We start from the raw sequence: 12,250 nt of genomic DNA, 5'->3' as shown, positions 1-12,250 counted from the left end.
TTTCGATCGACAAGCTCAGCGTCTTAGCCACTGAGCGGTGGCTCAGTGGCTAAGACGCTGAGCTTGTCGATCGAAAGGTCGGCAGTTCAGCGGTTCGAATCCCTAGTGCCGCGTCCCTATATTCTCCTACTGCTCTATAATGGCCATGGCTGGAGCAACAACATCACGCTGGAGTAGATCAGAACTGGAGAAGCTTCTCAAAAACTCATCCTAAGCAACCGATACAAGTCACAGAAATGTAATCTAGAACTGTGCAGTTTGAACTTTTAAGCATGGGTAGCCCTCGGCTTGCAACAGTTCATTTAGTGGCCATTCACAGCTGCAACAGCACTGAAAAAAGGGACTTACGACCGTTTTTCACACTTACGACGGTTGCAACATCACCAACGGTCACATGATCAAAATTCAGACACTTGGCAACTGACTCATGTTTACGACGGTGGCAGGATCCCGGGGGGTCTTGAGATTCATTCCGTTTTGCGATCTTCTGACAAAAACAAAGTCAATGGGGGAAGACGGCTTCGCTTAACAACTGGGTTAAGTGCAACCGTGTTACTAACTGCGGTGATGTGCTGAACAACTGTAGCAAAGAAAGTTCGTTAAAATGGGGAAAGCTCATTTAGCAACAGAAATCTTGGGCTCGATTGTGGCCGTAAGTCGAGGACTACCTGTACAATTGGAAGCAAATCCAGGACATAAGCCCAACCCAAGGCCTGTTCAGCGGCAGCATCTCCAGCTGAAAGGATTCAAGCTCACAGTGCTAGAAGGAAGAAAACCCACTCTGCCACCCTCAAGGTCATAAACCATAACCCTGCCCTGCCCCCATGAGATTACTGGAACCTTGAATCTTCCCAGGGAATCTATTTCCAATGCTGAGTTAAAAGAAATAGATCGATACACCTGTGCTTTGTTTCTGGCATACAGAAGAGCCCGATGTTACACAGCAGCGGAAGAATAAATTTACACCTTATTTGCTGCGGCAGACAGCCAATATATACTGTTTGTCAACATCTGGCTCAGGTTTCTTTTGACAGCGAGGTTAAGGAAGAAGATATTCCAAGAGAGGCAACCAGGTTTTCTGGATATCTTTTGCCTATGATGCAAATTTACCTGGATTATTTTCCCCCCCCTTTTTTCTTTAATTTAGTAACGTATATGATTTATAGGATTGATTAATTGACTAATTTAGAATCAAGAGCTGTATAAATTGAAATGTTATATATTATTGTATATATAACATTATATACAATATATATATAACATATATAACATTGGGTGCATGTACATGCGCACAGACATATATGTTGAATATGTAAACACACACACATACATGTTTACACATACACACACACATATACATGCATGCATATATGCTCCACTATTATTTTTTGTTTAACTAAACACGCATAAATACTATTCCTGTATGCTGTGCTCCTTATATAAATGCTTTCTTTCAACAAACTTAAAAATGCTTACTTGCAAAGTGGTGTGTGCCTGGATGTGCTAGAGGCAGCTACTGGAAATATTATTCCAGAGGATTTAGGCTTTGTCCCCGTGGATACCTCATCATAGCACATATATGCTGTGAGACCTCTTTCTCCTTTAGCATTCCATTGAAATCGCCCCTATCTCATCCCCAGACCATTTGGGAGACAGGATTAATGGAGAATATACACATAGCTCAGAGCTGAATGGTGAAATCCTTGGTGCTCTCTGAGCTTGTTTGCTGTCAGACATTTCATTACCAGACTAGATAACATTATCAGTGCTTCTGAGTGTGTACTGCTTGCTTTCTGCTTATATAGAGTAGCTTGCCTTGCCAATCTTGGTGGGGTGTGGTTTTTTTCCCCCTTGGTATTTCCTTGAACAATCAAGCAGAGAACAATACCCTAATCAAAGAACTACGAAGGAGAAAACCACACCACCACCCACACCAACCCTGGCAGGGCAACCTATTGTATATAAGCAGTAAACAAACGCAACACTCACCAAGACTGATGATGTTACCTAGTCTGGTAATGAAATGTCTGACAGCAACAGCTAAGCTCAGAGAGCAGCAAGGACTCCACAGAGAGAATTAAGATGCCCTTCATTACCCTAGTGATAAAAAGGCATTTCCCCTCTTACTTCAACACCATTCAAGGCCGCTTAAAGTGTGCCAAACCTGTTAGATTTTCTTACTTTGGATGGAAGTCAAAGGACTAGCAGGAATAGTGACTGAGAAGGGAATTAATCAAGGCAAAAAAGGAACTGCAATTGGGATAGCCAATTTCAGCTGGCATCATTTTCTGCTAAGTCAAGGATGGGTAGATAACACTATAACTCAGAGGAAGCACTATGGGGAAAAACCTGTAAAAACTGTGTTTTTTAGAGCATTACTATATCTTACTGATAAATTGCACAGCAATTACAATGGGTCCCTCCCCACAAACCTCATAAATTATTTCCCTCCCCCTCTGCAGTATGTACTATATAATGATAAGCAAATATTTGCAAATAGGCATAACCACAGCACCTACATGATTTGCTCAAGATCAGTGAGAAGGGAGAAGTTAACTTAGGTCTCATTTGTTACCCATGTAAATTCAGTTTGTTGGAATCTGGAATTCTGGGAATTGAAGTCCACAAGTCTTAAAATTGTCAAGGGTGAGAAATAATGGTTCAGAGTAGACCACATGCGAAAGAGGAGGAAGGCATCAAGAATGGGTAACTTTGGAAAGCTGAGGAGGAGGAAGAAGGAGAAGAAGGAGAAGAAGGAGAAGAGGAGGAGGAGGAGGAGGAGGTGGAGGAGGAAGAAGAAGAAGAAGAAGAAGAAGAAGAAGAAGAAGAAGAAGAAGAAGAAGAAGAAGAAGAAGAAGAAGAAGAAGAAGAAGAAGAAGAAGAAGAAGAAATAAATTTGTGAAAGACTGAAATGTCAGTAAACTGGATAGTTTACTGAGATAGCAGAGCCTGGATAGCTCTGCAGACAAGGCACTGTAATTTAACACCAGCTGTCTGCAATTAAAGTAAGTTTGAATCTTGCCAGGCTCAAGGTTGACTCAGCCTTCCATCCTTTCTAAGGTAGGTAAATTGAGGACCCAGTTTGTGGGGGCAATAAGCTGACTTTGTATAAAATATACAAAAGTATGAAGGCTATTGCTTAATGCACTGTAAGCCGCCCTGAGTCTCCGGAGAAGGGTGGCATATAAATCAAATTAAAAACAAAACAAAACTGGAAATATCAGTAAACTGGATGAGTAGAAGAAGCTACATCAAAGCTGATGATATAAGCTCCTAGGAAGACCTCCCATTCTTATTAGAAGAACAATATGTTTTGCTAAGGAACCCCCCTCTCCACAGCTATTAAGAGCACAGCAGAGGTATTTGCAAGACTTTTTCTCAGCAAACTGCAAAAGGCAAAACAAATTACACCAAATACACAGCCCTTAAAAGCGACATTTGGCTTCTTCCCTGCAATTAAAGAACAATGAGCCAAAGCACATGACCAGGCGAGTTCCAATCTATTAAGCCTCTAAACAAAAGTTTACGCCACTCCTCAGTTTCCAAACAGAGCATTATTGTTTTGTAGACATTTAGGAATATTATCTGGAAAGAAGAAAATGACATGCTATGTATTTTTATTAGTTTGCCTGATAGATTGGGAAAGTGCTAGGAATTGGATTAGGGAGTTTCAGTTTACATTATTTTTTTCCCCGATCAGCAATATTAAGGAAACTGGTTTGATGTGACATCTGACTGCACTGCCAACTAGACAGTAGAAGTCAACAGCCATACACACACACACACACTGGAATCAAGTCTATAAGTTTCCATTAAACCCAGTAAGATGCCTAGGTAAAGAACTGGTGAAGCATGGAGGAAAATAATAGTATTTTACCAGTAGGTACTAGAAAAACACAGCTTTTTCGAGATAAGGAAAATAAATATCCGTGTTGTTTGACGGAATGATTAAATAGAGAGGATTTGCATAATCAAAGTCATTATAAAGATTAAGAATGAACAAGGCTTCCCTTTACAGTAATTATTATTATTTCAGAGTGGGCTATACTAGCATTAATATTTAGATCATAAGCGAGCAAATTTTCAGAAGGTAAGGAAAACACTTGCCCCTTTTATACAGGATGGGAAATGGAAGATGATATTGTATGGGAGAGCGGGAATAGACAGACAGGGACAAAATCCCAACAGTAAGGCTTTTTAAAACCCTATCAAAATGTTCCCCAAGTTATAAGCAACATTCTACTTCAGAAAAATTTTGGGAAAACACTATGCCCATCATAATGTGCTAGGAATGTACAATATTTCAAATTCATTTCCTAAAATTGTCTTCAGAGCCCAGAGCGGCAGGAACAGAGTCTCTCTTCAAGGGATTAAAGCAGCTACATCTTTTTCTGAGATTGGACAGCAGGTTCTTGGGAAAAGACACAGCTGCTTTAAAAAACTCAAAATGAAATGCTGGAGTTATGCTAGTGCCCCTATGTGCTTTGAAGGACCTTTTTGAAATCAAAATAGATGTTCTGTGGCTCAGTGGCTAAGACACTGAGCTTGCCGATCAGAAAGGTTGGCGGTTCGAATCCCTAGTATAGGTCTCCTGTGTGAGCAGGGGGTTGGACTAGATGACCTCCAAGGTCCCTTCCAACTCTGTTACTGTTAAAATGATGTCAGGGGAAATAGGATCCAGGGCAATATTTTTCCAAACTTGGCAAATTTTAACTGGCTAGGGAAGTTTATGCTGGCTGAGGAATTCTAGGAGTTGAATCTGCACATCTTAAAATGGCCAAGTTTGAAAAACACTGTTCTGGAATCTGCGCAACGCCACACAAAGTTGCATGGAGGCTGCTTTTCAGAGACCCCAAATTTAGAAGGCCAATCGGAGAGCATGGCTGATAAACTTTTATGTCTGCCATGTAACTACCACCTTTTGCTTCTGGAAAGTTTGGGATACCCTATAATTTTCAAGGAATTGGTCTTTTTCAGTGTCCTTAAACATGGAAAGAAAGAGCCAAATGGAACAATTTCATTCCACAATTGCTCTCTTAAATTCGAGCTTCACTTTGTACGACAGGCATGCAAGGTAGATGATTAGATTGGATTATGTTCTACGGAGCTATAAAGGCTGTCTGTATCTGCAACCTGGCATGTTTTATGGCAGCATGCATGTTTGCATGGGTTAGCATGCATGTTTGCTCAGGTTTTTTTTTTAAATCACTGATTTAAATCAATGGCCATTTCTGATCATTTAAATGAGTGATTTGAACTTCTGTTTAAATCCATGCACCCTGCTGCCATCTCATCTCAAAATCCTCTCCCCCAAAATGGCCATCCCCCTCCCCCCCCCCCCCGCTTGCCCCAAAATCACAAGGCTGCAGAGCAGTCTGAATTGGTGAAAATGGCCAGAGGGTAGGGAAGAAGAATTAGTGACAGATGGCAGACAGGTGGACAAGGCCATTTGGGAATGGGTAGGTGCAGGAATGGTGAGTGGGCTTGCTTACTGGGAGACGTCGGCGAGGTGGTCCCTCCCTCGGAAGTTGTCGTGGTAGATTTGGTGTCAGGTGAGATTGCCAGGCGGGGCATACCTGGAGGTGGTGGCGCCAACATCTGGGTAGGAAGGTAATGCCCGGGTACCTTCACTTGACCACCTCCATTTAACTAGGGACACAATATGAAAAAAAAAACACAGAGCAAGCCATTAGCACTGTCCACAGGAGTCACCTGCCCGCCCAGAGGAACCTCCCCCCTCAAAATGGGGACAGTGGGCGGGCTTCACTGGGGACCCTGGGAATCTTGGCCAGCTCACCTGACTGCAAATATGGAAGATCTATTCAATTGTCATGACTAAGAGTAAAAAGTACCCTCCATGTATAAAAACTCTTTTACAATCCCACCTAAATGGTCTAGCTCAGGGGTGGGGAATGATGGACCCTTTACGACCTGTGGATTTCGACTCCCAGAATTCCTGAGCCAACCTGGCTCAGGAATTCTGGGAGTTGAAGTCCACAAGTCGTAAAGGGGCCAATGTTCCCAACTCCTGATCATGTGGCCACACTGGTTTCTAATAAATCTACCAAGCGGCTTACTGTGACACTGTGCTAACAAGCTGCATTTTCTGTGCTCTTTATTACTCTTTAGCATTGCAAATGTAGGTTTATATTTTGCGATTTTTTGCGCAGATTGCCAAAACTGAATTTATAGCCACAGCCACACAAATAACCCAAAATGCTTCATAAAATATCACAAAAAAAGCAACAGTGCTATTATGATATGTGCAGTGGCATCAAAATTCCTTTTCTCATGATTTTTATGTATGTACCTAAAGACTGTATATATGTTCGTGGATGTTATCAAAACATTACGGTACACAAAAAGAATCTTGATACATTCATACGTGATCACATAAACTGCTCTCCTATAGCATATTATTTTTACAGTGCCAAAAAGGAAAAAACAGAGAAAGATACTGTCAATTGTGGACTGAATAACATTTGTAAAGTAAAAAAAAGAAAGGAAAGAATGACAAGAATGTTAAAAATTGGGAGGAAATCCAGAGGAATATTTGAAAAGCATTCTTAGTGCTCCCATTGCAGTTAGCACAGTATTGCCTATATCAGTGGTTCTGAACCTGTGGTCCCTGGACTTCTGAGGGGAGGCCCGCTATCATCACAGAGGGTCGGTGAAGGCTTGAAGAAATGTTATGATTTAAATCTTAAGTCTTGGGGGTTCGTGGCCACAAAAGGAATTTAAAAGGGGGTCCCTGGTGAAGAAAAGATTGAGAACCACTGGCCTATGTAATATCATTTTCAGTCAGGGGTGGGCTGCTGAGGGTTCGCAGGGGTTAGGGAGAACCTCTAGCTATGATTCTGTGCAGTTCCAAGAACCCCCAAATCCCACTCCTGGCTGGCCCCGCTCACCCCTCCCCGGAGCTCCCACGCAGCCTGTTTTGGATGCAGGTAAGTGCAGGGTGCGTGTGGAGGCTCGGGGAGGGCGAAAAATGGGCCTACCGGAAGTTTGGGAAGGCCGGAAATGGGCCCATTTCCAGCCTCCAGAGAGCCTTCGGAGCCTGGGAAGGCCGTTTTTGCCCTCCCGGAGGCTCGAGTAAAGCCTCCGGAGCCTGGGGAGGGCAAAAAAGCCCTCCTCCCACCCAGCCGTGGTGCAGCTTTAATTAGGAGAGCAGTGAGAATATTTACTATTCAAGCTCTCTCTCTATGGCTCTCCACCACCAATCACCACAATCAGTGGAACAACTTGCCTCCAGAAGTTGTGAGTGCTCCAACACTGGAGGTTTTTAAGAAGATGTTGGATAGCCATTTGTCTGAAATGGTGTAGGGTTTCCTGCCTAAGCAGGGGGTTGGACTAGAAGATCTCCAAGGTCCCTTCCAACTCTGTTATTCTATTCTATTCTATTCTATTCTATTCTATTCTATTCTATTCTATTCTATTCTATTCTATTCTATTCTATTCTATTCCTATTCCTATTCCTATTCCTATTCCTATTCCTATTCTATTCCTTCTGGTCTGACAATTTATGCTACTTTTTCTTTTATCTTATTTAACCTGATAGCTCTTTCAGAGGGGCAGTTGGCATCTTCAGCACATACATAGGTAGTCCTCGACTTACGACCACAATGGAAACCCAAAATTTCTATTGCTAAGTGAGACGTTTGTTAAGTTATTTTTTTTTGGGGGGGTCCCATTTTATGACGTTTCGTGCCACATTTGTTAGGTGAATCACTGCAGCTGTTTAGTTAGTAACACGGCTCTTTAAGCGAATCTGGCTTCTCCATTGGCTTTGCTTATCAGAAGGTCGCAAAAGCTGATCACGGGACCCTATGACACTGCAGCCGTCATAAAGAAGAGTCGGTTGCCAAGCCTCTGATCACATGACCATGGGGATGTTGCAATAATCATTAAGTGTGAGAAATGGTCATAAGTCACTTTTTCCAGTGCTGCTGTAATTTCGAAAAGTCGCTAAATGAACTGTTGTAAGTCGAGGACTACCTGTACAGTAGCTGTGTAGGTGAGGCAGATCCTACTACTCCATCTGAGGATCTCAACAGTCAAAACTTTTCTTTGATCCCATCCTAAGCATCCTCCAGGCCCCGAACCGGGGCAGTGTCACAATCTATTTCCTTCTTGCACACGTTCGCAGCACGAAGCCTAAATGAGTGTGAATTCATTACCTCTTCACTAGCATTGCTCCGCCTGTGAAAACAGCACGCAAATACAGGGCTTCTCGATCTCACTTTGATTATTATTTATCTAGTCCAAGGAGGATTATACAGTATCTTATTTCAAGATGTACAATGCGACTGTAAGCTACATTTTCCCTTCACTAAACCCTTTACATACCTTTGGTACAAATGGCATTGGGCTTTGTGAACTTGCCTGAGGCATGCTATGCAAATTACAGATAATTACCATCAATGTTTTGAAGATCCGAGGATTTAATCCTCCTTAAACGCACACGTTTTTTTGTGTCCTGTTCAAAACCCACATACGTGCAGGTGGCACTTAACAGTTTAAAAAGTCCTCCATTCCTGATGTACGTGTCCTTGAAGGTTTTTATTTCCCCTTGGTGACAATACGGTCTTCCTCCATGATGGGTTTGGGTATTATTATTTTTTTTAACTTCACAGTCTAACTTAGAGCCATGGTCTCGGATAACTGTAGTATTATTTGCTTGTTTGTTTGTTCGTTACATTTCTATGCTGCCCATTTCATTGATATAGCAACTCTGGGAAACTTACAATATAATAAAAAGTTAAAAAAAAATACTGAAAAACAATTAAAATTAGAAAAACTGAATAGAAAAGCTAAATGCCAAAAACTAAGATGATGGGCAGCTTAGAAGTAGAGATCTTGAAATTTCATTCCCAGAAACATATAAGCCTTGATCATCAACCTCCAATGTAGTAAGCCCCTCTCAAGACCCCAGGCCAAGCGGCAGAGCTAAATTTTTAGGCTCTTCCCAAAGATCAGGAATGTGAGGGCGGACCTCACCTCCAACGGGAGAATGTTCCAGAAGGTGGAGATCATAGCAGAAAGGCTGTCCTCCTGGACCCTGCCAGCCAAAATTCTTTGGTCAACAGGCTCCAAAGTAGGTGCTTTCTGCAGCAGCAGTAGTAGTAGTAGTAGTAGTAGTAGTAGTAGTAGTAGTAGTATACACTAACAGATCTGACCCTGCTTCTCTCTGTTCAGCCAAGATCAGATGCTGCCTGCTAAGGCTTAGTTGTTTTAGAAATGAAATTTCAAGAACAGAAGGACGAATCTCAGCCCCAATAACCATCCTCTGCCCCAATGCCAAGTGTCATCGTTTTAAATTTATTAAGAATAATCGCTTAGAACCAAGCTATGTCATTTTAAAAATACTTCAGGGCATTATTTGAAAGTAAAAATAACTGATGCCAGGACCAAACACAACACAACACAAAACAAATATAAGAACAATGATGAGCATTTCAATCAAGTATGAAAGTGGAAATGTGAGTCCAAGATTGAAATGGTACAATGTGGCTTAAACCTTTTTTTTTTCTTTTCTTTTTACATTTGGCAACTTCAAAATGAATGGACTTGACCTCCCAGAATTCATGGTGGCTGTTGAATTCTGGGAGTTGAAGTCCACTCATCTTAAAAGTTGTCAAGTTTGAAAAAACACTGGCTTAAACTTTGTTGTTTATGGAGTCTGGAAGTCCCAACACATTTAGAGACACCAGGTTGGAGAAATCTGGCTTTAAGTATAACATTTAGAAAATATATAAGTATTTTTTTCATGACGGAACAAAAACACTGAAGAGCTTGGGGAACTGCTCGGTTACACGGGTATTCCAAATAAACTACCATGCCGTTCCTCCTTGGACTCAGGGAGTCATGAACTAGACGAGGGGTCTCCAACCTTGGCAACTTTAAGCCTGGCAGACTTCAACTCCCAGGATTCCCAGCTTGCTGGCTGGGGAGTTTGGGAGTTGAAGTCCGCCAGGTTTAAAGTTGCCAAGATTGGAGACCCCTGAACTAGACTGAACAGAGAGGCATTAGGGACTATCCACACCACAAGACAAAAGGCGACAGGAGTTATAACCCTGGCAAGTTCCTTACCGGTCCTGGTTGTTGATTGGATGGGTCACAAGCCAATGAGACAAGGTCTTTCAGAGGGTCCTGTGGATTCAGATGAGGCGGGTACCTTATGGCTGTGTGCTGGAAGTAGGTGGAGGCCGCCTGGGGCAGGATCGAAGTGGTGGGAAAGTGCAGCGCAGAGGAGGGGTGGGGACTTCGAGAGATACCTGCAGAGGGTGAGAGAGAGAGAGAGGAAACTGGGCGGCCTTCATCAACAGCATGCACCCAGACCCTCCTGCTCCCGGGCACCTCTGCAGAAACGATTAGAAGGGCCTTCCTCCATCTTCCTCCTCCTCCTCCTCCTTCTGGAGCAAGCAAACTTCCATCTCCTTTCCCCTCTCCAACTTCCCTGGGCAAGTCAACAAACCCTACAGGAATCTCTCACTCCCATTCATCTTTAGATCATGTTAAGGGGCCAAGTACCACCAACACTATCCTCTGGGGGGCAACATCTGGCCTTTGGCCACACAGCCAAAACTGTACTCTGATCCCACAAAATTTCACTGCTAGCTTCAGAAAGGCAGCGGCACCTCCCTTGACTTACCCCATCAGCACTAAATCCCAAACTTCCTAGAATTCTGTTAAATCTTTACAAGTATGGCTCTGCTGGCCTAAGTTTTTAAAACCTAATCTCTCTCTCTCTCTCTTTTTTGCTTTTTGCAAACAAACCACATGCAACTTTTACTGGGAAATTTTCAAGAGAATTTGGGTTGCTTGATATACTGAACTATTTTTTCTTGACTTCCACAATTAATCGTATTCTGAAGAATTCTGGAAAAAAAAAAAGCTGAAATGATCTGTAAAAATCCAATTCTACCCTATCCTGTGCCAGAAAGCTTCCTTCCCTAACTTGGTGCCTTACAGATTACCATGTTGATGGGAGCTGTAGTCCAACACATCTAGAGGGCACCAAGTTGAGGAAGGCTGCCTTTAATTTGAGCAATTCATCTGAGTTCTATAATAAAAACTATCCACTTGGTCTTGTTCTGGTCCGCCAGCAGCCTGAGGAACTGGCAGCGGAGTCGGACAGCAAGGAGGCTGAGGAAGAACATGGGCCAGTCCTGGAAGCTGGGGAAGGCCCAGATGAGGGCTCTGCGTCGGAGGCAGAGATGGGGCCAGGGCCATCCGGAAGTGATGTGCAGACTCTGGAGCCTCCAGAGGCTGAGAGCAGAGAGGCAGAGGAACAGGAGGAATGCATGAGAAGAGCTGCCAGAAGGCAAGAGCTGCTAAAGCAAAAAGGACGACTCGCGAGTAAGGCCAAGAGATGATTGGCCCCTCCCATAAGGCTTAAAAGATCAGCAACGGCTCTTGGGCTCTTTGTCGGAAAACAATGTTGATAGATTTGTTTCTTGTCTTGCTGCATTTATTTCTTGTCGGTGTCTTCTGCTTCTGAACTTTTGCCAAGAAAAGCCTTTGGCAGGTTGCCTAATTAGACCAAGGTTGATGATAAAGCTGAAGAATTGTGTTATGAAGAATTTGTTTTGAATTAGTTCGGACCAGGGGTGAAATGCTCCCGGTTCGGACCGGCTCGGGCGAGTAGGTAGTGATGGCGGCGGGCAGTTCGGAGAACCAGTAGCAAAAATCCCTGCCCCCGCCCCCCATGTTCTTTTTTTAGACCTAGCCATTTAAAGTTTAGGAAGTTTTAAATTTAGCTGCTTTTATATAAAAATAAAAATAAATTAAAATAAAATAATATTTGTGCAGCTTTCTGAGATTTAGTGTGTTTCTGTAGTGTTTCACTCTAACTACACAAACACACAAAATCTCACAAAGCTGTATGTGGAATTTTGTGTGTGTAAAGTGTGAAAGTTGGTTTTTGGGGCTTTTTGTGGCTGTGTGAGGTTCCTGCTTGTTGCTGGGGCCATTTTGGGTCTAGCACAGCTGCTTTTACATTGTGGGTGAGCCAGTTGTGTTGTGTTGTGTTGTGTTGTGTTGTGTTGTGTTGTGTGTGTGTAAAGTGTGAAAGTTGTTTTTTTGGGCTTTTTGTGGCTGTGTGAGGTTCCTGCTTGTTGTGGGGCCATTTTGAGTCTAGCACAGCTGCTTTTACATTGTGGGTGAGCCAGTTGTGTTGTGTTGTGTTGTGTTTTGTAGGTTAAAAAGAGGCAAAGAAGTGACATTGACTTGGCCACGCCCACCCAGTCAC

General features: G+C 42.8%; 1 protein-coding gene across 3 annotated transcripts in view; it reads right to left on the bottom strand.

The window, feature by feature from the left end:
• NFIC (nuclear factor I C) overlaps positions 1-12,250 on the bottom strand; it is a 176,393-nt gene that overhangs the window by 17,421 nt on the left and 146,722 nt on the right. For 2 of the 3 annotated variants that reach the window (XM_070943687.1, XM_070943693.1), the window contains 2 exons: positions 10,090-10,274; positions 5,493-5,649 (listed from right to left, as the gene is read on the bottom strand). In XM_070943687.1, the coding sequence (XP_070799788.1) occupies positions 5,493-5,649; positions 10,090-10,274 (342 nt within the window). The remainder of the gene's footprint in view (positions 1-5,492; positions 5,650-10,089; positions 10,275-12,250) is intronic. The other variant, XM_070943701.1, reaches the window with a different exon arrangement.

This window comes from Pituophis catenifer, unplaced genomic scaffold, assembly GCF_029215685.1.
Source record: "Pituophis catenifer annectens isolate HBS135680 unplaced genomic scaffold, rPitCat1.0.hap2 SCAF_1, whole genome shotgun sequence".
Taxonomy (NCBI): Eukaryota; Metazoa; Chordata; class Lepidosauria; order Squamata; family Colubridae; genus Pituophis; species Pituophis catenifer.
This window is presented reverse-complemented; position numbering and strand designations above follow the sequence as displayed.